General features: G+C 45.6%; 1 protein-coding gene across 9 annotated transcripts in view; it reads right to left on the bottom strand.

Moving 5' to 3' along the window:
• TNXB (tenascin XB) overlaps positions 1–25,517 on the bottom strand; it is a 112,443-nt gene that overhangs the window by 44,508 nt on the left and 42,418 nt on the right. For 6 of the 9 annotated variants that reach the window (XM_033915505.1, XM_033915504.1, XM_033915507.1 and 3 more), the window contains 8 exons: positions 24,273–24,536; positions 21,333–23,072; positions 16,227–16,583; positions 10,390–10,680; positions 4,135–4,419; positions 3,024–3,302; positions 1,840–2,112; positions 474–767 (listed from right to left, as the gene is read on the bottom strand). In XM_033915505.1, the coding sequence (XP_033771396.1) occupies positions 474–767; positions 1,840–2,112; positions 3,024–3,302; positions 4,135–4,419; positions 10,390–10,680; positions 16,227–16,583; positions 21,333–23,072; positions 24,273–24,536 (3,783 nt within the window). The remainder of the gene's footprint in view (positions 1–473; positions 768–1,839; positions 2,113–3,023; positions 3,303–4,134; positions 4,420–10,389; positions 10,681–16,226; positions 16,584–21,332; positions 23,073–24,272; positions 24,537–25,517) is intronic. The other 3 variants (XM_033915509.1, XM_033915510.1, XM_033915511.1) reach the window with 3 other exon arrangements.

Below are 25,517 nucleotides of genomic sequence, written 5' to 3'. Positions count from 1 at the left end.
CTTTCAGTATTTTGGAAAATCTTAATCATATCTTCTCAAGGGAGAACAGTCCCAGTTTCTTAAGTCGTTCTTCATATTCCAAGTTCTCCGTACCATTTATTAGCTTCGTTGCTTGTCTCTGCACCCTCTCCAGCAGTTTTATATCCTTCTTTAGGTACTAAGCAAGCTTATTTACAATGGTGAATAGGGTCTTATCCACGTTTACTTGTGGACAGTTCACAAAAGTGCAGGGCCTCTATATGGCTAGGGGAGGTGTCCTTAGTGTGGACAGAATAACGGAACATTCTAAATAAGACGACTAATCTTTTCCTGCCAGCAATGTTACCAATGTCATATCTGATATTAGAACAAGCTTGGTTCTATAATTTGGCAGCTGTGAACACCAGTGTTTGTGGCCTGAAGTTCATTGACTTGGTCCTATGAACTTAACATGATGGTCAACTGATACTGTTCTCTGGGAACACCATACGTACCTGTGTTGGCCTCCACTGCTACTGGCTTGCTACGTTTGTTGTCAAAAACCCCGTAGAGGATAAACTTGTATTTCCTGGAGGGTTTGAGGCCCGAGATGACGGTGGACCGAAGGTCTCCACTGACAGGGATCGTGTGGGGCTTCCCCTCTGTGTCCCTGTATTGGATGAGAAATGAGTCAAACCCCCCGTTCGGAACGGTCCAGGTCAGCCGGAGGGCGTCCTCGGTGACGTCGGAAAAGGAGAGGTCCCCCAGGCTTGGCTGCTGGGGTGGCACCTTCGTCGATGAGGCTACGGCTGAGAAGCAAACAATAATTTCACACTTAGTGGCCTTTGCAATAAAAATTCAGCTTTTGCGCTAAGACATCTAGCGTGCACTTAAAAACAGCAGACCCAATAGTCAAAGGGAGTTAACCAGGCAAGAGAGACTGAGATGGCCATTACCTCTGACGCTGCAGCACTGGTTTGGGGACGGGGCCAGAGCTGGAATTCAGTGCCCATCTTGGCGCTTAGCCAGAGCCTTTCCTTTGGGATTCGTTGCCAGAGAATGTTGTAAAAGCAATTAGCTTAGCAGGGTTTAAAAAAGGTTGGATACATTTCCTAAAAGAAAAGTCCTAAGGTGAACTTGGGAAAATCCACTGCTTATTTCTTCCGGAATTGAGGGCATAAAATCTGCTTTACTCTTTTGGGATTTTGCTAGGTACTTGTGACCTGGATTTGGCCACTGTTGGGAATGGTTTACATGGCTTGATGGACCTTCGATCTGTCCTAGTATGACAATTCTTATGTTCGTATGTCTTTCCCAGTGTTAAGTACTATTCAGAAGATATATCCACTCCATTTATGGTTTAATGTGCAGGATAATAAGGTGGATAATGCCATTGGAAAAATGCACATGCTAAAAATATATTGAATAACCCGTTAAGTGAAATTTATAAGGTTCTTGGTAAGTTTTTACCAACTTGGATGTTAAAAAATTGTCTGATTGCACTGGGTTTCACCATAACTGATCATTAAGAGCATAAGAATAGCCTTACTAAGTCAGACTAATGGTCCATCAAGTCCAGTAACCCATTCTCACAGTGGCCAATCCAGGTCACTAGTACCTGGCCAAAACCCAAGGTGTAGCAATATTCCATTCTACCGATACAGGGCAAGCAGTGGCTTTTCCCATGTCTTTCTCAATAACAGACTATGGACTTTCCTCCAGGAACTTATCCAAACCTTTCTTAAAACCAGCTATGCTATGCTATCCGCTCTTACCACAACCTCTGGCAATGCATTCCACAATACCAGCCATGAAGGAGGTCATGACTTGAAGATGGGATATTTCTGTGGGAGAAAATGTTTTTCTTGACTTCAGCATTACCTGTGGTCGCCTCGGCAGATTTCGGCTTGCTGTGAGTTTTGCCGGAAACTCCATAGAGGTGAAACTTGTATTTAGTCTCTGGGGCCAGGCCTGAGATGGTGGCTGTGCGCTTGTCCCCTGTGACTGAACGCCTCTGGGTCCTGCCCTCGGAATCCCTGTACATAACGAGGAACGAATCGAACCCCTTTCCTTGTACCGTCCAAGAGAGTTGGAGGGAGTCCTGGGAAACGTCGGAGATGGAGAGGTCCCCTAGTGCCGATGGAACCGCTGGAGCTGCAAGAGAGCAAAAAACACATTCCCTCACTCAGGGTTATGTCACGGTTGGCCATTGTCCAATCCTTTGTGATAACTTCCATGAGGGCTGATGGTGGCTGAAGTCACTTTCATGCGAGCCAAATCCATGTAATATTTTTGTTTTAATAAATAAATTAAAGAACATTAATGAGAATGGCTTCTTGCTGGTGTATCCTGGAAGCTGGCCTGGAATTTTTTGGGAAATCGGCAGGGCCAAAAAAAGAAATACCAATTAGATACTGTGTTTATTTAGCACAAAGCATTGGAAACTGTCCCCCCCCCCCTCCAAAACGTGCACAGATGCTCTGTCACATGTTTCTGAGTCATTATCAGGCAGCCCTTGTTCTAGAATCCCAGCTGAACCCCTTCTGTTTTTCTGACATGCTTACAAAAGAGAAGCTATTTTTAAAAAAACCCACAAAAAAATAACCTCCTCCCCAAAAACAGTGGCCCAAAGTAAGTTTGTTCAAAACTCCTTGCCCATATCCTTGAGGTATGTCCACAGGGCAGGAAGAATATTTTACAGGCATGTCATTTGTATGGCACACGGGCTTTCACGCGACTGGCAGGAATTAATCACATCTATGTATAAACACTTGTTCTGTGTTGGAAAATTTATGCCGAGAGCATATGTAAATATTTAGTAAAACTATCAGTGAAATGAAATGAATTAAATTATGCTAAATGGGACAGAAACCACAAATTATACTATCAGCAAACACTTATTCATGTTTCAAACCCCCCCCCCCCCCCCCCGGGGTCTGTCTGAAGGAGAAAAATATGTTATATAATTAATAACTATATATAGTTTCTTTTTCAGAAAACAAAACTTTTAATACTTTTGCCCTAGGAGAAGTAAGAGCTGGGGGAGGTGGGAGGCGATCGTGTACCTGTTGTGGCTTCCACAGATATTGGCTTGCTGTGCTTTTCGGCTGCCATGCCGTAAAGGTTGAACTTGTAGGTCCAAGCAGGCCGGAGGTTGGAGATGGTAGCTGTACGGAGGTTCCCGCTGAGCTGCTGCGGCCTAGTCTTCCCTTCAGAGTCTCTGTACTGCAGGAGAAAAGAGTCGAAGTCTCCGACCAGGACCGTCCAAGAAAGTTGGAGGGAGTTCTCGGTGACGTCGGACACAGAAAGGGTTCCGAGCTGGGGCAGCAGGTAGTCTGGGGAACCTGGAATAGAGCAAAGCATTGTGGAGAAATTCTAGAACTGTCTGCCACGAGTCGGGTGCTGAGGTACAGCGTGCTGAGCGTGAATTCTGCCAGGATTCTGTATTAGAATACTTGCGTGGTGGTTCTGCAGCACATAGACAATCCCTGCTCGAAAGAGGTACCAGCAGCCAGTTAAATTTTCAGGATGTTCCCAATGAATATGCATGAGACAGATTTGCATGCCAGTCATCCCTGTGATATGCAAATCTCCCATATGCATATTTATTAGAGATATCCTGAACCCCCAGCTGGCTGGTGGTCCCCCAGGCAGACGGTCCACTAGGGAATGTAACGTAGGACAATGAGACGCCCCTTGGCAGAGAAGTCAATAGGAAATTATGTCATGGAGTGTCCAAACTAAACAGAGATCCAGAGATGCCAGATGACTCCATTTCTGGAAACAAATTGTTGAGCAGTCCTGGCTTTGGACACTTTCTCCTTTCATTTTTCCTTTCAGCCCTTCCCATCCTGCATCCTCTAATACCTGGAAGAACAGGGACTACAGGTACCAGAATGCATTGAGGTAGAAATTTTTTTTAAAAATCAGGTTGCTGAGTCATTTGATCATCTCTGGAAAAAAAAATAAGTAGGAGCTTGGCTAAGGAAAAGGGAAGATAAAGTTAGAAGAAGGACATTGGTGAAAGAGCAAAAAGGGTTAGTGGAAGTGAAATATTTTCACCAGGAAGTTCTCTCAAAAGATGGCCGACCCTGTGTGCAACGCATTCCCTGTAAAGTAGGACAAAAATTATGACCAACAAGCCATTCTTCCCTGGAAAAGCCCGGCTGCTCCTACCTGTGGTCACCTCAATGGACAATGGCTCGGAACGTTTGTCATCTGAAATCCCGCAGAGGATGAATGTATAATTCTGTGAAGGGCGAAGACCTGAAACGAGGGTGGAGGTTAGGTCACCTCTGATTGTCTGCTCCCGCATCTGGCCTTGTGGATCCTTGTACTGAAGGAGAAAGTAGTCAAAATCTCCATCCAGGACTGTCCAGGAGAGTCGAACTGAATCTCCCTTGATATCTGAGGCAGAAAGGTCTTCAATTCTTGGTTGGATCCCATCATTCCCTAGAGAGGCTAGAATAGAAAAGAGCAGAATCTCTTAGCCGAGTTGGGACATGGGAAGTGAGTGTGTCATGTCAAGGAACATTAAAACACTAAATGAAAGTGGGAGGAGCTCAGAACTCAGGGATGGGAATCCATTATTCTTGAGTGATCTAAAAGAGTCAATATTAATGCCTGTGAAGAAAGCTCAAACCTGAAAACTAATGGCAGTTCAAGAGAGACCAGGAGTTGGATCATTGCCTGGGAATTAGCAATCGACTATCTGCATCAGTTATTTGAGTAAATCTCATTGGATTTTCCTACTCATGCATTCAAGCATCATTCTTGGGTGTGGCCAACTGAGAATGAGTTGCAACGATGGTGTCTTTGAAGTCCTGAGAGCTTTTAAGTTCACCCTAGCAGCTGGTCTCTGAAACATAGGCCTGTCATTGGGAAGTCTCTTGTCTTCACTGGTGGTCTGAGGGTATTTTTCCAACCCTATCTGATGCCTAGATTACAGCATGAGGTGACTCATCTCCCAAGAGATTGGACAGCACATGGAAGAAGGCCCATCATATGGACAGACCTCGAAACCAACCGAGGCTTCCACCACAACAAGGAAAAAGTTCTGTGTTACAGATGAAGGCTCAACTTGGCTGCATGAGGCAATCTTTCCTGGACTCGTCCCATCAGAAGAAGGGATCTCTGTGGTCTGGAACGCTTTAGTTAGAAACATCATCTTTAGATAATTTCTCATCTTAGTCCGATGAAAGGTCCCAGAGACAGCAAAGAAATCTGGCTTCTTCCAGAACCAATATGGCCCAACCTGCCACTTTTTCCTACCCTTGGCCTCTGCTTTGTTTCTTTGTCCTGTCCAGAAATGATACATACACACAGGTATTTGCATTTCTCATCTTATTTTACGGTTCCAAAACAACAAGTAATTTCACACCACACAGCACCAGAACACATCACATCTGATTCTGCCTGAAGGGGGATCTATCGGGAGCTTGGGCACTTTGAAATCCAGGATAACTGGGTTTGGAAAGGAGATGAAGGTCCCACCATTAGTAGGACTTCGCGCTCCTCTTCAGTTGGGAGATGTAAGCTTTAACTGCTATCAAGATCCCTCCTAAGTGCCGTAGGATGCAATGTCCATCTCGCTGATTCAGTTTCCCAGTGGGGTAATCAGACACCCTGGTTGATCTCCAGCTTAACCGTCAGTTCTCAACTGAGGAATCTGTGTCTGGCCTAGGCTTTCTTGACTTTCGATGGAAGGCCATGCTACATACCCGCCACCCTTTCTGAACAAAAAAATGCTGTTCTTGGGTCTGTCACTTCTGCCCTTCATACCGAGCCCATTTGTTTTATTCCATCCTTTCCCTAGAAAAAGGGTTACTTGTTGAGCTAGGTTTATACCTCCTGAGAATTTTAATTTACAACACCCCCATTCCCCCTAAATTAAAGTGCCCTTTACTCTCATCTCGTCCACCATTTTGGTAGCTCTTATCTGGACTGATTCGTGTGCGGAGCTCCTCTGGGGGAACTAGGCAGACCAATGTTCAGCTGATACCCTCGTAGTTGCCGCGTTAAACCCCTCGTTTACTAAGGCATCGCGCGGGTTTTAGCGAGATTCGATGAGTGTCGGAGCAGTTAACCGCCACTAAAACCCACGCGACGCGTTAGTAAAAGAGGGAGTAAGTTACATGCTGGCAGGGTTGGCTCAAAGAGTTTTGAAGCCCCTCATCTACACCAGTCCCCCCACCCCCCACCCCCAGTGTACCCATCTGTCCAGTCTTCTACATCAGCTCCCTTCTAGCCAGCTTCTCTCCCCCACCTGTCCACTTACGTTTCTGTGGAATTCTACACCCAACCATTTACGAGAAGCTTCCTCCTTAACGTATTTCCAATCCGACCTTAAAACATTCTTGTTTAAAGATGCCTTTGGGCTCTAACCGTCCTTGTAAGGACAAGTTCTCCTTTTTTCCATTCTTCAAAGAATCTCATTCTTCTCTTTTCTTAAAGAATTTATGTCTCCCCCTACCAATTGTGTTTCTCTTTTCTTGTTGTTTCTTTCCTATCAGCAATGTAGTTCTACCCTAATTCCTTTTGTTCGTTTTGTTTAGTAATTTTGTTTTGTCCTGTTTTGAGTCTGTTGGTTTCATTTTATGTTATTACGCTTCTAACTTAACATTATGTAATCCCTTTTTAATGCTCTGTAAACCACTAAGAAGTTTTGATTTGGTGGTCTAACAAATTTTTAATAATCTTGGAAACTTGGATCAGCTCCCCCCCCCTCCCCCAAGCTGACGGTACCCCTGGAATGCACACTGCCATGACATCTGCCAGCTTACCCGCCTTTCCTCTCTCCTCTCCGTGCGAGAAGGAGACCGTTCGAATGTCGGGATGCATCCTTTGCCGCACTGGCTCTTGACCGTGGGATTTGATCCCCAGGAAGAGCAGAAGAGAGCCGCATGCATTTTTTTCTGTGCCGTGGGCTATCTGGAGTGGAGAAGCTGGTGAGAGAAGTTTCTGGCACCTGAGCCAGTGTCTCACCTGGCTCATGTCTTAAGCTGGCCCCGTGCTGGCATTTAACTTACGAAGCACCACTCAAAAAAAAATCAAAGGAAAAATATGCAGGCTGTGGACTTCAAAACTCCCCACCAGACTCAAAAAATCACATACACCCGCACGGAAGTAACAAATTTTCATATTTGGCGGAAAAGACCTCAAAAGCTCTATGCTATGCCATCTGGCTTTGCGATTCTGAGGTCTTTCCCTCCACATGTGAAAATTTGTTACTTCCCTATGTGTGTGTATGTGATTTTTTGAGTCTGGTGGGGAGTTTTGAAGTCCACAGCCTGCATATTTTTGGCATTTAACTTAAGCCATATCTTCATTGTCTATTCTGTATAAGTAACAGTGACAAATATAAGTATTGGCTGTTGGCCATGCCAGCACTCCTCATTTAATTTAGGCATGTCACGGCTCTCCCTATGTGCCACGACATCCCTCCAGCTCTTTCCACCACCCTACTGCACAGTTTCCTCTCTTGGGGGTCATCGGTCTAACCTCCACACCCTTCCTCTCTCCGGCTCTGTTGGAGGGTGTCCTTTCTTAGAAAGCCACTCGGACTCCGTAAATCTCCTGCCAGGCTATTTCCAGTCCTCCCTTCCTCCCGTTAAATCCCAAGCCATCCAGCCCTGGAGCTGTGGGGTGAGCCCTGGAAATTCCCTTCAGTCAGCTCACTGGCCGACTCATTTTTACCAGGTCCACTCTGCCAAAAGGTGGGTCACTTAAAGCCATCACGGAAGCCACAAATCCCACGTGGGCATTTTACCTCTGACAAGAAAAGCTCGGATGGCTTCCTGTTTGATTTTCCTCCAGACAGGCACCGGACGGCTGTCATATCCCGAGAGCATCTTAGCATGGTGCCATCCATTTTATCTCACTCCTGCTGTGAATGTTGTCATTATATCACCAGGTCAATGGCGAGGTCAAGTCCGTGTGGCTGGAAACTTTCACACAGCTAAAAAAATATTTCCCCAATTAAAACCAGGAAAGATCTATTATAAGGATGGCAGATTAGATGGACCATTTGGCCTTTATCTGCCATCAGGACAAGCTCAGATGGCGGAGCTTCCTGTTCGGGAGCCTTCTCGTCCGGCAGCAGAGCTCGATTGCACTAGTTCTTTTCGCCTACTAGTCCAATCTTCTATCCTGAGTATTCTTGACCATTGCAATATTATTTATGTAGGCGCTCCCAAGAAAAATATTAGAAAATTATTAAGTGTGGTCCAGAACACGGCTGTCCGCCTTATTTATGGCCTAAAGAAATGGGCCATCTACCAAAACAATAGACTCACTCCTTATAATCAACCAATCTAACAATCACTCAGTGCAAAACAATTCTTATTTCAGTGGGAATTCCGAAAACGAGTCTGTGGTAATGGAATTCTTCATTATTCCCCTACTGATAGAATTATTATTTTTTAATATATTTTTATACTGTTATATGTCATTTTTAAACTTCTTTATCACTTCTTAAATAAATATAAAAGTGTGGTCACTTATCTTAAATCTTTATCAGTTCCCCTTCCCGACGCGTTTCGAAGTCCTTTTTCAAGGACTACTAAAGAAATGGGAACATATCACCCCCCTCCTATCAAAAGCTCCATTGGCTGCCATTTGAATCCAGACTTCTGTTCAAGTTTTCTTGTTTCTATTATAAAATAACATTCGGTATGCTTCCGAGTTACCTAAACTCTCATTTTAGTCTGAGTTCTCGAAGGTTACATTTGTTCGCCTATCCCTCAGTAAAATTTTGCCAGTATAAAAGGTTTTGTGAAATAATCTTTTGCCTTTCAGGTAGCCAAATTAAATATTTGGCTTGCCCGGTGTGTGTTAGAAGCCTCTTCTTACCTGGGTTTTAAGAAAACAGATAAAAACTCAATTATTCAATAGGCTAGGGTCCTAATACTTTTTAATATTTTTATCTTGCTTTGTTAAATTCTCTGCATTTTTTTTATACTGCATGCACTTTACATTTTATGTATTTCTTCCACTAGATGCCTGCAATTGCTGACTTTCTAAATAACTTGTACTGTTTGTATCTTATCCAATTGTTGGAAACCGCTTAGAACTCTCAGGTATGGCGGTATATAAAAATAGATTTATTATTATTATTATTATCATCATGTCTCTATGTTTCTATAACCATAAAGCTCTACAACCTCACAATGCAGGTGTAAAGAGCCTTAGGCAATAGGGAGAGGAGATGCAAATGTTAAGAGCCTTAGCCTATAGGGAGAGGAGGAGATAGTGGATACTGCGGATGGGAAGACTGGATGGGCCATTTGGCCTTTATCTGCCATCATGTTTCTATGTTTCTCTGGCAGCACTAATTCTTGGTTGTCCCTTCTTTTTGGTGAGAGATGGGGAGAGTCTCCAGGAACGAGCCTCACGTTTAAGCCAGGATTTGTTGGATCTAATCCCTCTTCGGCTCTCAGATTTTATTTACTGTTAGCGGTCTTTGTTATCACTGCACTGTGCCAAAGGAAGCTGCCTTCTGGAGCTCCTAGGGCGCAAAATACGCAGGCGTGACGTTGAGGTGCCCAATAAATTTTTTGGTGGAGTGCGGGAGTATATCTTTGGTCCCTCTTCCTCTGCTCGCTACACACGCACAGTCCAAAGGGGCTGTCGAAAGGCCTCGGGACAGAGAAGCATCCCAGCTGGAGTTGGAAGTAAAACTGTCTTGCCAACAAAGTAATCTGAATCTGCAGGAAAGAACGATTTCACAAAGAGAATGAGACAAAAGAGATGATTTTCTTTTCTAAATTAAAAGCTATGACAGATTTTTGTAAAGGAAAAGAATAAATCATTCTAAAAAAAGAAAGCTTAACAAAATAAATTGAATTGAGGAAGAGAAGAGAGATGGGGTTGGGAGAAAAAAGCAAAGAGAATGAAGGAGAGACAGAGAAATTAAAACAGCTCCAAAACTCAGGCAATTAAAAAACCAAACAAGAGCATAACAGAGAAAGCGATGGAAAGTCTAAGAATGAAATAAGATGAACAAATAGAAAGTAAGCAAATGAAGACAAAAGCAGAAAAAACGGGATGTACTGTATACATGATAGAGAATTAAACGAAGGAGTACAAGGAAGGGAAAGTGATACAGATATTGAGGGAGCACACAAGAAATCGAAAACAATTCTAATTGAGACAAGAACAAGATGAGCATAGAAAAGACTACGGAACACAATGAAAATGGAACTCGGTGGTCAACCCTACATCGTGAGACTCAATGCCTAGATGAAAATGATTGAAGATGTAGGGATCGTAACCTAAATAACGGGCATTTCTTAGCACCTGGATTGGTTCTCTTATCATTTGTCAGTAGCACGTAACTGGAGGTGGTGGCGAAGGTGCCCCTTGAGACGCCCAAATTGACTTAATTGAGACTAGAAGACTACCCATTGGGTTAGCCCTTTTGCTACCGTGTACCTGTTGTCACTGCTGTCTTTAGGGGTCTGGAGAGAAAGCCATTGCGGACACCATAGAGAGAAACGGCATATTCCGTGTCGGGGCGCAAGCCTTTGACCACTGTGGAGCGAAGGTCACCCAACACTGAGGTCTCTTGTGGACCCAACTGATCAGCGGTGTCTTCATACCGCACAAGGAATGAGTCATAGGCACCTTTCCTGGCCTTCCATGCCAGCCTAAAGCTTGTAGCCTTTTTGTTCTCTACAGTAAGGTTACCAAGATGGTTCAGGTGGTCCCGGGGCCCTGGAGGAGCTATAAAAGAAAAGGCATTACACAAGGCTGATGACCGTCACCCTGTAATACAAGCAAGAGGCACTCGTTAGAAAGTCCTAGAAAGAAAAGTCAACCCATGAATTGTTGTAACATATAATGAGTGTTTTGTTATATGAGAGTGCTCTGAAATCAGCAGTAAGGGGGTGAAACTTGGAGGGAGGGGCCACCAGCATTAAAGAATATGGAGACAAGTGTCTTGTGAGAGCTAAGCAGGCAACAGTACAAGGACTGAGTGTGGTATTTCTGAATTAACCAGGAGCAAGGGCTCAAGTGTCTTATCAATTTATATTCTGGTAAAGATTGAGCCAGTTGTAGTGAGCATTTTTCGACGCGTTGGCTGCCTCTAGCTAAAATAGACCTGGCTAGTCAAAGCCAGCCATTTCCAGGCAGCGGCTTAAATGTCCAGGTCTGTGGTGGCACTTGCGAGTTATTTGCTGTCGGTTGATATTGAGCGAGGTACCTGCATACCTAATCGGACAAAGATAAGAACTGCCTTTCCTGCGGTCCAACTTGCCCATTTAAGTATGCAGGTGCCAAACTCCCAGCACCACCCTGACTCCACACCGAGACCACTCCAGCCCTGCATGAATTGTGCTTGAGCAGTAAAGCCCTGATTCTATGCATCCAACTCCTATGTCAATTATCCACTAGGCACCATTTATAGAATCGTGCCTAGCAGTGCCTGTGTTCTTAGGCGCCGTAGGTGTTGAATCCGTAGGCGCACTGCCATTTAGGCCAGTTTTCTTGGCCTAAGAGAGGCGCCTACCGATGTCTAAGGTTATCCACACCCAAATTCTGCCCCAAATCCGCCTCTAGTTATGTCTACTTGGCGGTTGGTGCCTCGGTGTTGAAGCTACCAACTTAGCTTCTACACCGAGAAGCTTCAAATTAATTTTTTTAAAATTGGTTTTTTTAATGCGCTTTAGATTAGCAGCACTGATTAAGCCAATTAAAAAAACTTAAGTTAGGCGCCCCGATCTAGGCTCCTGAGTTTAGGCGTCTTGCATAGAATCAGGGCGGATATGACGATGTTTGGCGTGCTGCCTGGTTAACTGCCACCGAATACTGTCACAGCCAATTTGGTGTAGTTTAAATGGGCAGGGTCCCTTCTGCCCACTTAAATTGCAGTGACTAATTGGTGTCAGGTCAAAAGCGCGCCGGGACAAAGGCGCGTGCAGACAACTGAGCGCAACGTGGAGCCACGTGCCAAAGAAAATGACTTTTTTTAAAGGGCTCCGACGGGGGGAGTGGGGGGAACCCCTCCCCCACTATACTTTATACACATTGCGTCGCGTTGTGGGGGGGTTTGGGGGGTTGTAACCCCCCACATTTTACTGAAAACTTCACTTTTTCCCTAAAAAAACAGGGAAACAGTTAAGTTTCCAGTATAATGAGGGCGGTTACAACCCCCCAAACCCCCCCACAACGCCGCCACGATCTGTATTAAGTAAAGTGGGGGGGTTCCCCAACAAAACCCCCCGTCGGAGCCCCTAAAAACACTCTTTTAATTCGGCGCGCGCTTCCGTCTTGCGCTCAGTTGTCGGCGCGCGCCTTTTGTCTTCGGCGGTTTTGTCTATGAACCGAATAATTAATCCTGTTATAGTTCACTGCGAGCTGGTGCCTCTATGAAAAATAAGCCCTCCACACACAATCGGAGATGCTGCTCTGACTTTAAGACAGGCTCCCGGGTCTCTTACCCCTAGTGCATTGTGGGAAGATGATGCCCCCCCTTAATACTTTCAGTAGTCAGCAAAAGGAAAATAAAAGGAAATGTTCTGCATTTTGACCCCAGATTATAGTTCCAGTATCTCCCCCCTCCCCCTCCCCCACCGTTTCTACAAAGTTACGCACCCCACTTAATGTTTAACATGCAAAGTTGCGGATGCAACTAGTAAAAACAGTGGCTGATAGGCACATAAGTTCAATTAATAATGAGCTGTTAATTGGTGGCAACAAAAAATTGGCTATTTTAGCTGTTTATTGGCGATAATTGGCAGTTATTTATGTACCTGCCCCTAGAGGGGATTCTAGAACTTGTTTGCGCAAAATCCATAGTGTGCAATTGCAAGAGGACGTTGACCTGGAGAACAGTTGGTGGGTCGGTGTGTGGACCTGGGAGGGTAAGGGCGGGTCACGGGTGTGGACCTGGGAAGGCACTGACGGGTCAGGGGCATGGATTTGGGATAGACGTGGACCTCCAGAGGAGCGTGGATGGTGACAGGTCAAATGCGCGCAAGACAAAACCGCCATGACAAATCGGCGCAAAGATAGCAGCACACAAGTACGACTCAGCGCAAGACATCTGAGCGCAAGGATAACAGCGCGCAAAACAATTGAGCGCAACCATAACTCAGCACGAGACAATTGAGCGCAGGGATAAATGAGCGCAACGACAATTCAGCGCGCCGTTCAGCACGGCAACACGTCACCACGTTATCAGAATGGTTCCCTTGCCTCTTTGTGCTTTGCATATAAGTTACGTGAATGTATTTTCGTTACTATGGTTACGTTTCCTCTTTATATATGTGCTCAGAACAGCCCGCCTTCCTTTCGCTGCCTGACCGTGTCCGTTATAGGTAAAGCTCTGGTTTTGCTCACTTGTCCGCGCCCGTTTGTCCGCGTGCTGTTGTCTTGCGCGCATTTGACTATAAACCAGCATGTGGACAGGGCTGTGGACCTGTGAGGGGCACAAATGGGTAAGGGGTGTGGACTAGAGCAGTGTTCTTCAAACACCGGTCCATGGACCAGTGCCGGTCCACAGAAATTTCCTGTCGGTCCACAGGACCAGCACGTGCATCAGGCCCAAAACAGTGTTCTTCAACCGTCAGTCCACGGTGCGATCGATGTGGCATTATCTTCGAACTAGCTCCCTCTTCCTAACTAATTCAGTGCACAAAGCCACAGGCAGTGGCTCCTACGGGCATCCTATGCCTGAACCGGAAGTCTTCTCTCTGACGTTGCAACGTCAGAGGGAAGGTTTCCAGATGAGGCACGGGACGTGCAAGGTGCAATTAGTACTATTCTGGGGGCGGGGTCTGGGGTGGAGATTGGGTAGAGATCGGCGGAGTTTGGCCCACGACTTAGCCCAGTGTTCTTCAACGGCCGGTCCACAGTGCGATCGATGCGGCATTATCTTCGAACTAGCTCCCTCTTCCTAACTAATTCAGTGCACAAAGCCACAGGCAGTGGCTCCTACGGGCATCCTGCGCCTGAACCGGAAGCCTTCTCTCTGACGTTGCAACGTCAGAGGGAAGGCTTCCAGATGAGGCAAGGGACGTGCAAGGTGCAATTAGTACTATTCTGGGGGCGGGTTCTGGGGTGGAGATTGGGTAGAGATGGGCGGGGTCTGGCCCACGACTTAGCCCCGTGTTCTTCAACCGCCGGTCCACGGACCGATGCCGGTCCCACAGAATAATTCTTTTAATTCTGCCGGTCCATAGGTGTAAAAAGGTTGAAAAACACTGGACTAGAGAATGACACGAGGACCAATTTTTCCCAGTCTCCACAGGAACTAAATTTCTCCCTCCCATCCCAGTGAATTTTGTTGGTGTCCCTGTCCCTTCCCCATTCCTGTAAGCGCTTCCTTAACTGCACAAACCTCGGACACTTATGATTTTAAAGTGTTTGAGGCTTGTGCCGATGAGGACGGAGCTTGCAGGAATGGGGCAGGGACACGAAAAGAACTTGCAGGGATGGGACGGGAAAGTGAGTTCCCGCGGGAACGGGGAAAAATTTGTCCCCGTGTCATTCTCTAGTGTGGATCTGGGCAGGTTTGGGCATGGACCTGGGTGGGGTGGGAGGGACAGGTCAGAGGCATGCCTGGAACGCGCAAATTATAAAGTATATGCATTTATACACCTAGTTGGGGTGTGAGCGTTTACACCAGCCTTTGAGCTAGCGCAGCTACTCACGCCAAAACTTAGGTGGGTAACTGCCGACTTACGCTGGAACTCAATAACAGCAATCATGAATGAATTTGCAGATATACAGGGTGAGGCAAAAAAAAAGATACCTCCCCCCCTCCCCCCGCTTAGAGTTTTTTGCCTTTTTTCAGGAACCGCTTTGAATTCCAACGAGAAATTTTACAAACTTTATTTAGTCCCCATGCTTGCATATTACTATTAAACAACAATTAATTATCTTAAGCTCCGTCAATGTTACTGACACTTTTGCGTTACTACCTAGTGATTTTTGCGCGGTAAAACGCAGTCAAATGATGTCATTCAAACGATGAAGTTAACAGTGTGCCTGAATTTCGCAGTCACCGTGAACGCTCAAAGGCCCGGATTATATACACGACATCCCGATTGTAGGCAGCGGTAGGCATCCTACCGCTGTCTAACCAGCCAATTGGGACACACGTTTTTAGAAGAAAAAAAAAGCTCCCAAGGCGGGCCGCCTACATTGGAGGCGCCTCCAGGAGCCTAGGAAAGTACGCAAGCCCGCCTAAGCTCGCCTAAGGCTAGGCACGGGCATGGTTTGGCCCGGAAGTAGCCTTAGGTGGACCTAGGCGGCCCTTCGTGTCTCCCGTTGGCCTAGGCAGACACGTACAATGTAGGCCAGCAAAATGCCGCTAAACCTTTGCCACGATAAGCTCAGCGGCCATGTCCTCTTACAACCCGATTCGCAAACCGGCATCTGTAGCATGGACGTCGGTTAGAGAATCGGGTTCACTTTCTGTATGAGACGCCAGTCGGCTTCTGAGACCAGGCATCCTATACAGAATCCGGGCCAAAGTGTCCACCCCCCCCCAGGTTTTAAACACAGACCTTCTGTTGCTTCGGGAAGCTCTTAACAGCCTTGTCGATCGGTCCTTGTGACAGGCTGTCCCAGATCGTCTGCAGCGCCTCCCTTCAGCTCGCAGATTGTTTGCGGTTTTGGGGAGGAGCTCGTGAACAGCCACCAACGTCGTCACTATGACATCGTCGACAGTAACCCGTTTTTGTTTTTCCAAATTATGGTAGTTTAACTTTTTTTTTTTTTTTAACATTCTAAAAAGTCTGTAACTTCACCATGTTTAAAGAGAATCTCATTCTGGTAACAAAGAATAAAGCTGCAAAATTTAACATTGAAATTGGTTACAAGTGGTTACTGAGAAAACAACAAGAAACCCGAGGGGATTACTATTTTTTTTGCCTCATCCCATATAATCCACACTTAGCGCGCATCTTCCTGGTGTCTAACTTTAGGTGACCGTCAGAGAATTATCCTCGGTGTGCATAATTGATACATCTATGCATCCCTGAGGGGTGGGGTTATATAGTGGTTGACCAATCCATTTTTTATTTTCTTTCAATGGCATCCATGTGGAATAACTAGGAATGGCATGGTCCTGAAAATAAAATATTATTAGATATGTGATAATAACATCATTGGCAGCAGCAGGCATCTTGTTAGGGTTAAATCATCCTGTGGGAAGAAAAGACATTTCTTAGTGGTAGAGAAAAAAGTTAATTCAGCCGCAACAGATGACGTAGCTGTAATGCTCACCATGGGGAAAGCAAAAGGTGTACTCCTGATTTTACCTGTAATGACTCTGGTAATCAGTGGAGAGGATGGTTGCCCCTCTGCCACCCCGATCAACTGAATCTCATACTCTGTACTTGGGATCAGATACGCGAGTTCAGTGGAGCGCTCGTCGCCGGGAATGCGGATCTCCTCCGGTGCCGGAGCTGCAGAGTCCCTGTAACGGATAACAAAGTACTGGAAGGCCGCCGGAGTTGCCGTCCAGGAGATGCTGAGGCCACCCGAGGTGGTGTTGGCCGCGGAGAGCTCCCCCAGGGATTCCGGAGTCACGTCGGGGGCCTCCGTGCCGGCAGGCAGCTTCGAGGGAGGGAGCGGAGGCTGTCTGCTCGGGGTGAGGTCGTGGCTGGATCCTGGAGCTGACACAGTAGAACGTGTTCAGACAAAAGAAGGTATTAGGGACCCCTCCCCCTCTCCCTGCCATCCCTACAATGCATTCATGCTTTCTAGGCACCAGAACCTTATTGTCAGATTTAAGTTTTCACCCAGAATGATCTGCCTTCTATTTACCGCTTGACAACAGCTGATTGTAGAGGTCACCTCCTCATCCCAGGTCAACCCAAAGAAATTGAACCAATTTTGGTTCTTACCTCAGAACGTGCAATAAGTAAAGATTCCACTTTTAGTTTTTTTTCATAATTTGATATAGGACCAAAAAAAGCAAGCAGGATGCTAGGGATATTATTGCTCCCTGATTTGACCTTACTTTGAGTACTGTGTGCAATTCTGAGATGAGTGGAATCTTGCTTCTACAGTATTTGGGATTCCAGAATCTTCCAACTCTTTGGGATTCTTCATGGAATCTGGGATTCCAGAATCCTGTTTCTTTTGAGATTCTGCCAGGTACTTGTGACCTGGATTGGCTGCTGATGGAAGCAGGTTACTGGGACACAGCCCCGAGCTCTGGCAGGGCCGGGGGCCTTCCAAAACCTGGACAAAGTGCCAGGTTTTCAAAATCCATCTGGACACCCGGACAGTCCTCTGAAAAGAGGACATCTTCAGGTAAATCCAGTCCTTTGCTAGCCCTATCTAGAAATAGGAAGGCATCCCAGAATGCAAGATTTTATGGGTTAAAGTCATAATCATGAGTTGGATACAAAATGACTGGAAGCCAGTGATGTCGCACAAGAAGGGGAGAGATGTGGTCAAACGGATGAGTAGGTAGAGTATATGACATTGATTTTAATATATCGAGGGAAGTCCATTCCATAGATATCCAATTTAAGTGGATTCAAAGGATATTGCCTTCATGGATGATTCAGTTAAGAAGCTCCATTCATTAGACCAAAGAGATCAAGGAGAAATATAAGGGATGAGTAAGTTGGCAAGATAGAATGGACAGCGTAATAACAGAACGTTAAATACCAATGATAACGATTTTTAAAAGAATCCTAGTTTCTCCTAAAAGAAGTGAGAATTTTTATTTCTATGCATAAAGATGGTTCAAACTGGAGTGATCAATTTGTTGGACTGGAATGTGGTAGTGACACCAGCTTATATAGTCTTTCTTTGAGCGGTGGTGCTCGCCCGGTCCTCGGAACATACCCAACCAACACTGAGGTTGGCATACAGTGGGGGCAGTGTGTGAAAATCTCTCGCACATCTCTATGGAAATCCTGAAAACCAGGAGCAGAGCATATCCGAGGACTGGCTTGAGAACGACAATCCTAGAGAAATTGGAATGGCAAGTTGATTCATGCAGTGGAGGCAAACCATTGTCAGATCAAAGTCTTTAGACTGACCTGAAGTAGAGTGAGTCGAGGCAGGCTCCCAGTCTAGAAGCTAGTTAGATCAGCCTCTTTGGATTGACCTGAAATAGAGTTAGTCTAGGTAGGTTCTCACCCTAGAAGCTAATTAAATCTACCTCCTTGGATTGACCTGGAGTAGAGTCTAGGTAGGCTTCCACCCTAGCAGCTAGTTAGATTAACCTTGAGTAGTGTAAGTCTGGATCTAGGTGACAGGCTTACTATATACCCTTCTCTAGCGATGTTCACTATGGGAATTTAGTTCATTTTTGCGTTGGTCTTTGTCTGGGAGCCACAGACTACCTTGCTGCCTCCAGAGCCCCTGTATGTGCATACTTTGGATCTGGCTACTAGGTATCAGCATTGAACTTCTCTTTCCCCCTCCCCCAGGGGCTATGAATGCATTCCCAGCCGCCATCATGGGGCTCAAATGCCTACCTCAGATAATTGAGCTTTGGTCTTCTCAGGCCATTGCACCAGCCCTAACCCCCAAATTTAGAAGAGATTATCATGTGTTCTGGTGCTTTCGTGATAGGGTAACTTAAGGGTCAATCACATATCTTACAAAACCCCCTCATGAATGCATTTTCCACACAAACCCATCGACTGGGATGCAATGGGCTCCTGATTTCAAAAGATTTTGTTGCTGTGTTTTAGAGATGATTTTAAAAAACTCCTTCTGAAAGCATGAGGCCCAAAAGCACTATATGGACTACAGACCCATCAAAATCTGTTCAATGTCTATTTGCATAAAAAGCATGCATAGTTCAGCGGTAGCTGTTTGTAGCAGACTAAGGACATGTCATGTGGTAGACATGTACATGCATTAGGGTGGTCTGCTTGTTTGATATATATGTTGGTTGCATCAAGATATACACACAACACGTATGCTAAGAAAATGCAATGGATTTGCAATACCCTGGGGAAATGCGGAACAACAACAACAAAAAATTTCCAGTTGATGCCATCTCCCAATCTGTTCTAAATTCTCTGATATTTCTTCCCCGAAATTTGCATATTTGTTTCCTATTCTTTTTCTGGTTTGCTTGTTTGCTGCAGTTGTGTCTTTTTTGACAGAGTTAATGACCGGTGGATGAGACCAGATTTCAGACTATCTTGCCTGAAGTTGAACAGACAACAGAGGGAGAGTGTAATTCCCTCCTGCCTCCCCCGCCTCAACCCAACTGTGAGGACACAGGGGTGAAGCAATCCCTGCTCTAAAGCAGAGACATTCCAGAAAGAATCAACCCAGTGGTGAATAGGTAATCGCACTGTATGAGATCTTTCTGCCGGCCTCGTTCACTAAACAGGAGCTTCAACCTCTCCTAAAAGCATGGCCTTTGGTGATTGCCATTTCATGCCTATGGAATTAATCTTTCAAGGACATTTGAGCAAGGTTACCCTTTCAAACTCGGCCTGACTTACAGGAGGAAGAAGTAAAGATTCTAGTGTCCCCTAGTGCCAACCAAAATTCTCTCCCAGGGCAAAACATGTCCACCTATTAATCTCCTTCAAGCAAGAACCCTACAGCACACTCTTCCGATTTTACATGTTAGAAATGTGAATTCCCTCCTACAACGAAATCCATTCATAACATGTGAATTAAGAGCATGTGCGTAACTCCCTTAGAACAAAGTATTCCAATCCATACGTGTTGTAACATGTATATATGTCTTAACATACAGGTCATGTATGTTCATGCAGCTATTCACACACCAACACACATATACATTAAGGGGTAAATTTTCAAAGGCTAAGCTGCCTTTTCTAGAGGTTCAAATAGAATAAACTCAAATAAGATAGCCAGTTCCGGCTAAAGGTTTAGGTGGATGTGGTTTTAAAAGTATCTGTATCATAGGCAATAGCTATTAACATTTCTAACTCACACCATCATTTGGAAATGTGAGACGGTAAATGAGTATTTCAATACTTTTAGCACCCAGCGCAGGCTGTGTTGTGCTGGGGTTCAAAATAGCGGGCCCGATATTCAGTGCGTTTCTGCTTTTGTTTTGAGGTAAGCTTCTACATTGGCCTCTTTGAAAATGTACTAGGGCCCAGTTCATAACTTTTTTCCTCAGAACTTAATTGAATTCCTAGATTTAGGGGGGTGAAAAGTCGATGGCAGCCGGGGCGGACTTAAGGCAGGGGAAAAAAAAATTAGGAGCTTAGCACTGATTTTTCAGCTCTAGGGAATCTGAAGCACACAGAGGAGCCAAGGAATAAAGACCAAAAAGCGCCAAATGCCTTCAGGATTAGGAGAGCAAAACATCATTTATTACAGGGGTGTCCAAAGTCGGTCCTCGAGGGCCGCAATCCAGTCGGGTTTTCAGGATTTCCCCAATGAATATGCATGAGATCTATTAGCATACAATGAAAGCAGTGCATGCAAATAGACCTCATGTATATTCATTGGGGAAATCCTGAAAATCCGACTGGACTGCGGCCCTCGAGGACCGACATTGGACACCCCTGATTTATTACAAAGCCCGACATAGGCCGTGTTTCAGCATATATGCCTGTGTCAGGGCTCGACTAATAAAACACCTTTGAAGATAATTGCTATCCGAATGGTGTAGGGCAGACAATTGCTGCAAAAGATTCACCAAACAAAACACTTTCTGGCAACGTTGCTATAGCGACTTGCTTCCAAACCACAAACCACAAAACTGGGCCTGTATGTATAAGCATTAATTTTTAAGCTCCTAAAATAAAAGATGGGTTTTCAGCTGAAAATGTAGGCTTCTAAATCTGGCTGAAAAACAGGCTACAAATTTTGGAGCCTAAGCGTAGGAGCTCGATATTTTGGAATATTGGGCCCAGTGCAAACTTTTCCAGATAGGCATCCTAGTAAAAATTTACCCAAAAATATATATGTGTGCCTTTTCTTTTAACGCTTGTAACACAGAGGACACAGTGCAGAGAGGGTGCCTCTCATGGGATGAGTGGCTTGTGAACACATGCCAGAACAAAAGTGACGAGCCTGGCCCATCCCAGGTGGCTCCAGTAACAGGTGTTGCAAAGCTTGCTGGTGGAAGCAAAATGGTGATGTTAGGATGGACAGAGAAGAGGTAGAGGAAAGATTCTTTGCTGAATATCATATTGCATCGGTGAGCTGTATGTTAGTCTGGAAAGAATGTCCATCCCCACCATTCACAAACAGGGTTATACACTGAAGACAAACTGGGGAGGGAGTGGAGGGACTACTGTGATCCTTGCTCTCCTTCATGTTTCCAGCAGAATTCTGCCAGAGCTGGCAGCCAAACATGAAGATTTGAGGCATGTGAAGCGTGAGCTGGTGCCCGGCGGGTGCTTTAGAGCAAGGGCTTGACTGCTTGGAAGCTTTCCCACAGAGGTTGTTACTACCTGTTGAATCTAGTAAGGAGTAGGACTTGGAAGACTGGCCCCTCAGGATGCCATGGAGATCAACTCTATAGGTGGTTCCAGGGGCCAGCCCAGGGATCTCAGCTGTCTTGGCATCTCCAGGGAATACCAGTTGATGTCCAGGGCCAGCTGATGAAATGTCTTTGTAGTTGACCACCACGTTGCTGGAGTGGCCTCTTAGACCATCTAAAGATATCACAATGCTGGTAGGTGTCTTGTCCACCACTTCTGGACTGGAGTGTTTTTTTAGGTCTGGTCTACTGGTGGCATGGAAGCTCACAGGCCTATAGTCTCTCTCCTGGGATTCCTCTGAAGCACTGTGCTTTCCTTCAATATAAGGTCCTGCTATATTCTCAATAGAAGACAATCCACCCTGATGACCATAAATATCTGGTTGTAGATTCTTTGATGTCTCCTCCTGGAAGATCATCTTCTCAGAATTTCTATAGCCTTCAGTTGGCCCAGGGAAAGTATTCTTGTGCTCCTGGCTGATCTTTGAAGTCCTTAGTTGAACTGTTCTATGGTCTTCTGAAGTCAACTCCAATAACCGATTGTATACCTCCTGAGTGATGTGAGGTGGCTTTTTCTGGAGCAGATAAAGGAAGATAGATTTAGCAACAGATTTGATTGTTTGATTGTCACGTAGTGGGTAAGAGCTGGCTTTTAGGTAGCTCTCCAGCCTCTGAAGTAGAGTCCCATTGAAAGGCGAGAGCTTGGCTGAGATATTGTATATCATGTTCTTGAACAGATGACCTTCTATTCTGGTAGGCTTGACCAAGACCTTAGCAGAACTTCCAATGGAGGCAGTATGGTTTCCAGGTGCCTTCTCATCTTTAGCAGTAGGAATCTCCATTTTAATGGGGTCCTCCTTCTCTAGTTTCCTCTGGTCCCTATCCAAAATATCCGTTTTGGTAGGAGATGGTCTTGTCTCAGGTGGTTCCCCTTCTGGGCCCCCCTCCTTTCTGGATGTAGATGGAACTACAGGTCTTTGGGGTTCTTTCCTAGTACTTGTAGTTGTATCTCCACTTTTTTCCGTGGTGTGTGTGGGCCTTTTATTAATGACTGTGACTACTCTTTCATCTTCAGTAGTGGGATCCCTGTCTTCTTGGGACCCATCTGTTTTTGATTCCCATCTAGTAATTACAGTTGTTACCACATCTGTTTTGATAACTTGGGGTCTTTTTGCTGGAGACTTCTCTGTGGATCCTTCAGCTGTAACATTGGTGGTAACCAGTTGCTTCTCTTTGTCAGTGGCTGGCTTTTTTCTTGGAGGCACTACCCGTGAACCATCTTTTTTGATTGTGGTGGTGGCAATTCGTTCATCAGTGATAGATAAAGTCTCCTTTCCTGGAGTCACCTCTTGAGAATTTTCTCGACTAATAGTTGTAATGTCTACCCTCTCTTTCCCCATAGGTGAAGGCATTTTTCCTGGGGTCACTACTTTCTGGGGTCCTTCTCTTCTCACTCCATCAGGCGATGGGGCCCCTCCTGAATCCACAGCATTCGGGGATCCTTCTCTAATATCAGTAGATACTGCCACCTTTTCCTCTGTGGTGATTGAGGGCTTCCTTTCTAAGGGCCCTTGTCCCGGGGGCACAGGTTGACCGACAGTAACCCTGGTGGGTGCTTCTGGTGCTTTAGAGGTTGGTTGTGGCTCCTCCACCACCCAGCTGTGCTCAGATGTGATTTCAGGGATGGGGTGTGTTGACGGAGATCCTTGAACTGTTTCAAGGTAAGGGCAAATGATGAGTTTTGTATAAACTTTCAAATGGTTAAAAGGACAGAAAAACATTCATTTCTCTATTTATTTAAAAAGAAGTTCTATACCACACCATCTTATGATTCTAGGTGGTTTCCATCATGTGATGTTCTGGTCATCTCTAGAAGAAAGAATAATTATACATATGTACTATTTATAAAATGGGGTGTAAGGGTGCACCCTTTTATGAGGTATCATTTCTAGGGGGAGGGAGAATGAGGAGATTTAAATAATAATGCTTTCTTGAAACAGAATCAGAGAGAAATTTTGCACATGCCTTTCTCATTCACTCCTCTTCCTCCCCCCCACCTCCAATCTCCCTTAATGGTATTCTAATCTAGTTCCCCAACCATCTCAGCGTTTATTAATCTCCAGCGTTTATTAATCTTGATTTAGTCAGATCCCTGGCCCAGCAGTAAGGGATGACTGGAGCAGGTGGCCGCTTCTTAAACATATCTGGAGCAAGCTGTCCTGCGGGTCAGAAGCAATGATTGGAAATAGAAGGGGTGGGGGGGAGCTGAAGGTCAGGGTCCCTTTTGTAGACCATGTCCTTGACTTCCCATGGAATCTGAAATTGAAGGAAGGATAAAAGAAATGCTGTCGTTAAATCCTGAGGCGGTCTTGTGCAAGGTGGGAGGACACCCCCGTCACAGAACTCCTTGGTGGCAAAGCCCAAAAGGGAAAGAAAAAGAAGGAATTATGTGAGGCATAAAAATCCGTCTTTCTAGGTCATCCTTACTCATTTCTTACTATCTTTGAAAAATGACCAGATATCTTTTTGTAATACATCCTTGATAATTCTTTTGTAATCCGCCTTGAACCGCAAGGTAATGGTGGAATAGAAATTCCTAATGTAATGCACCCTTCCTAGACATTTTTTTCTCTTTCTTCTCTTCTCTCTGAAATTTCTTCATCCTTTCCCCCATCTGTTTCCTCTAACTCTATTGCAACCCCACCACTGAGGATCCTCTGTGCGTGTCCCAGGATTTACCTCTCACTTCCCCACCATTGAGGATCCTTTTAAGCTTTACCCCCTCACTCCCCCACCTCTGTACCCATCTCAGGTTTTTAAGAATTCTGACATCGTCGTTGCTCTTACCACCTCCTCTTGGGCAAAGTTTCGCAAGTGCGCCTCTCTCCCTCCCCCAAGTCTGAAACCTCACCTGTTGTCACCTTGATAGACACTGGTTTACTCTGCTCCCTGGCTCTCTGAGACACCACCGTGATGTCGTACTCCGTGGCGCTGTCCAGGTCTTTCAGCTGTACATGGTCCTCGGCAGCGGGCACCTGCACCCTTTTCTGCCTCCCGCCTTCCGGAATGTACGTGATCAGGTAACGGTCCACGGAGGCCACGGGCCTCTCCCACTGCAGTCTGATGGAGCTCGGGGTCACGTCTGTTGGATGCAAAGCCTTGGGAGCGTCGATCGCTGCAGGAAGGAGACAGTTTAATTCTGGTTACCATGTCTCAAGAAAAGATATAGCGACACTGGAAAAGGTTCAAAGAAGAGCGACCAAGATGATAAAGGAGATGGAGCTCCTCTCGTATGAGGAAAGACTGAAGAGGTTAGGGATCTTCAGCTTGGAAAAGAGACAGCTGAGGGGAGATAAGATTGGAGTCTACAAAATCCTGAGTGGAGTAGAACGGGTACAAGTGGATCAATTATTTTTTTTTTTTAACTCCATCAAAAATTACAAAGACTAGAGGACACTCAATGAAGTTACAAGGAGGTACCTTTAAAACCAATAGCAGGAAATATTTTTTCACTCAAAGAAGAGTGAAGCTCTGGAACCCGTTGCCAGGGGATGTGGTAACAGCCGTTAACATAGATGGGTTTAAAAAAAAGGCTTGGACAAGTTCCTGGAGGAAAAGTCCATAGTCTACTATTGAGACGGACATAGGGGAAGCCACTGCTTGCCCTGGGATCGCTTGCATGGAATGTTGCTTCCCTTTGGATTTTGGCCAGGTCCTAGTGACCTGGATTGGCCGCTGTGGAAACAGGATGAACCATTGGTCTGACCCAGTATGACTATCCATATGTTCTTATTGCTATTGAGATTCACATGGGGGAAGCCACTACTTGCCCTAGGGTCATAAGAATTGCTGTACTGGGACACACCAAAGGGCAGCATACCCACGTTGGTATCGGCTTGCCCTTTGACGTCACTGCCTAGGCGCGGGTCCCGGAAGTGGTGTCAGAGAGAGTGCGCCGATGCCGTGGGCAGCCAACCTCACGCTGGGGAAGTAAAAATGGAACGGGAGAAGGCAAGGGGCACGTAGCAAGGAGAAGAGCGGGGGGGGGGGGCACAGAGGAGGAGAGATGCCATGCTTTTAGGAAGAGCACGCCCTTAGGAAGACTGTGCCCAGGGCAGACCGCCAATCATAATGTGTGTAATGATTGTCGGCCATT

This window comes from Geotrypetes seraphini, chromosome 12 (genome assembly GCF_902459505.1).
Source record: "Geotrypetes seraphini chromosome 12, aGeoSer1.1, whole genome shotgun sequence".
In the NCBI taxonomy this organism is placed as follows: Eukaryota; Metazoa; Chordata; class Amphibia; order Gymnophiona; family Dermophiidae; genus Geotrypetes; species Geotrypetes seraphini.
This window is presented reverse-complemented; position numbering and strand designations above follow the sequence as displayed.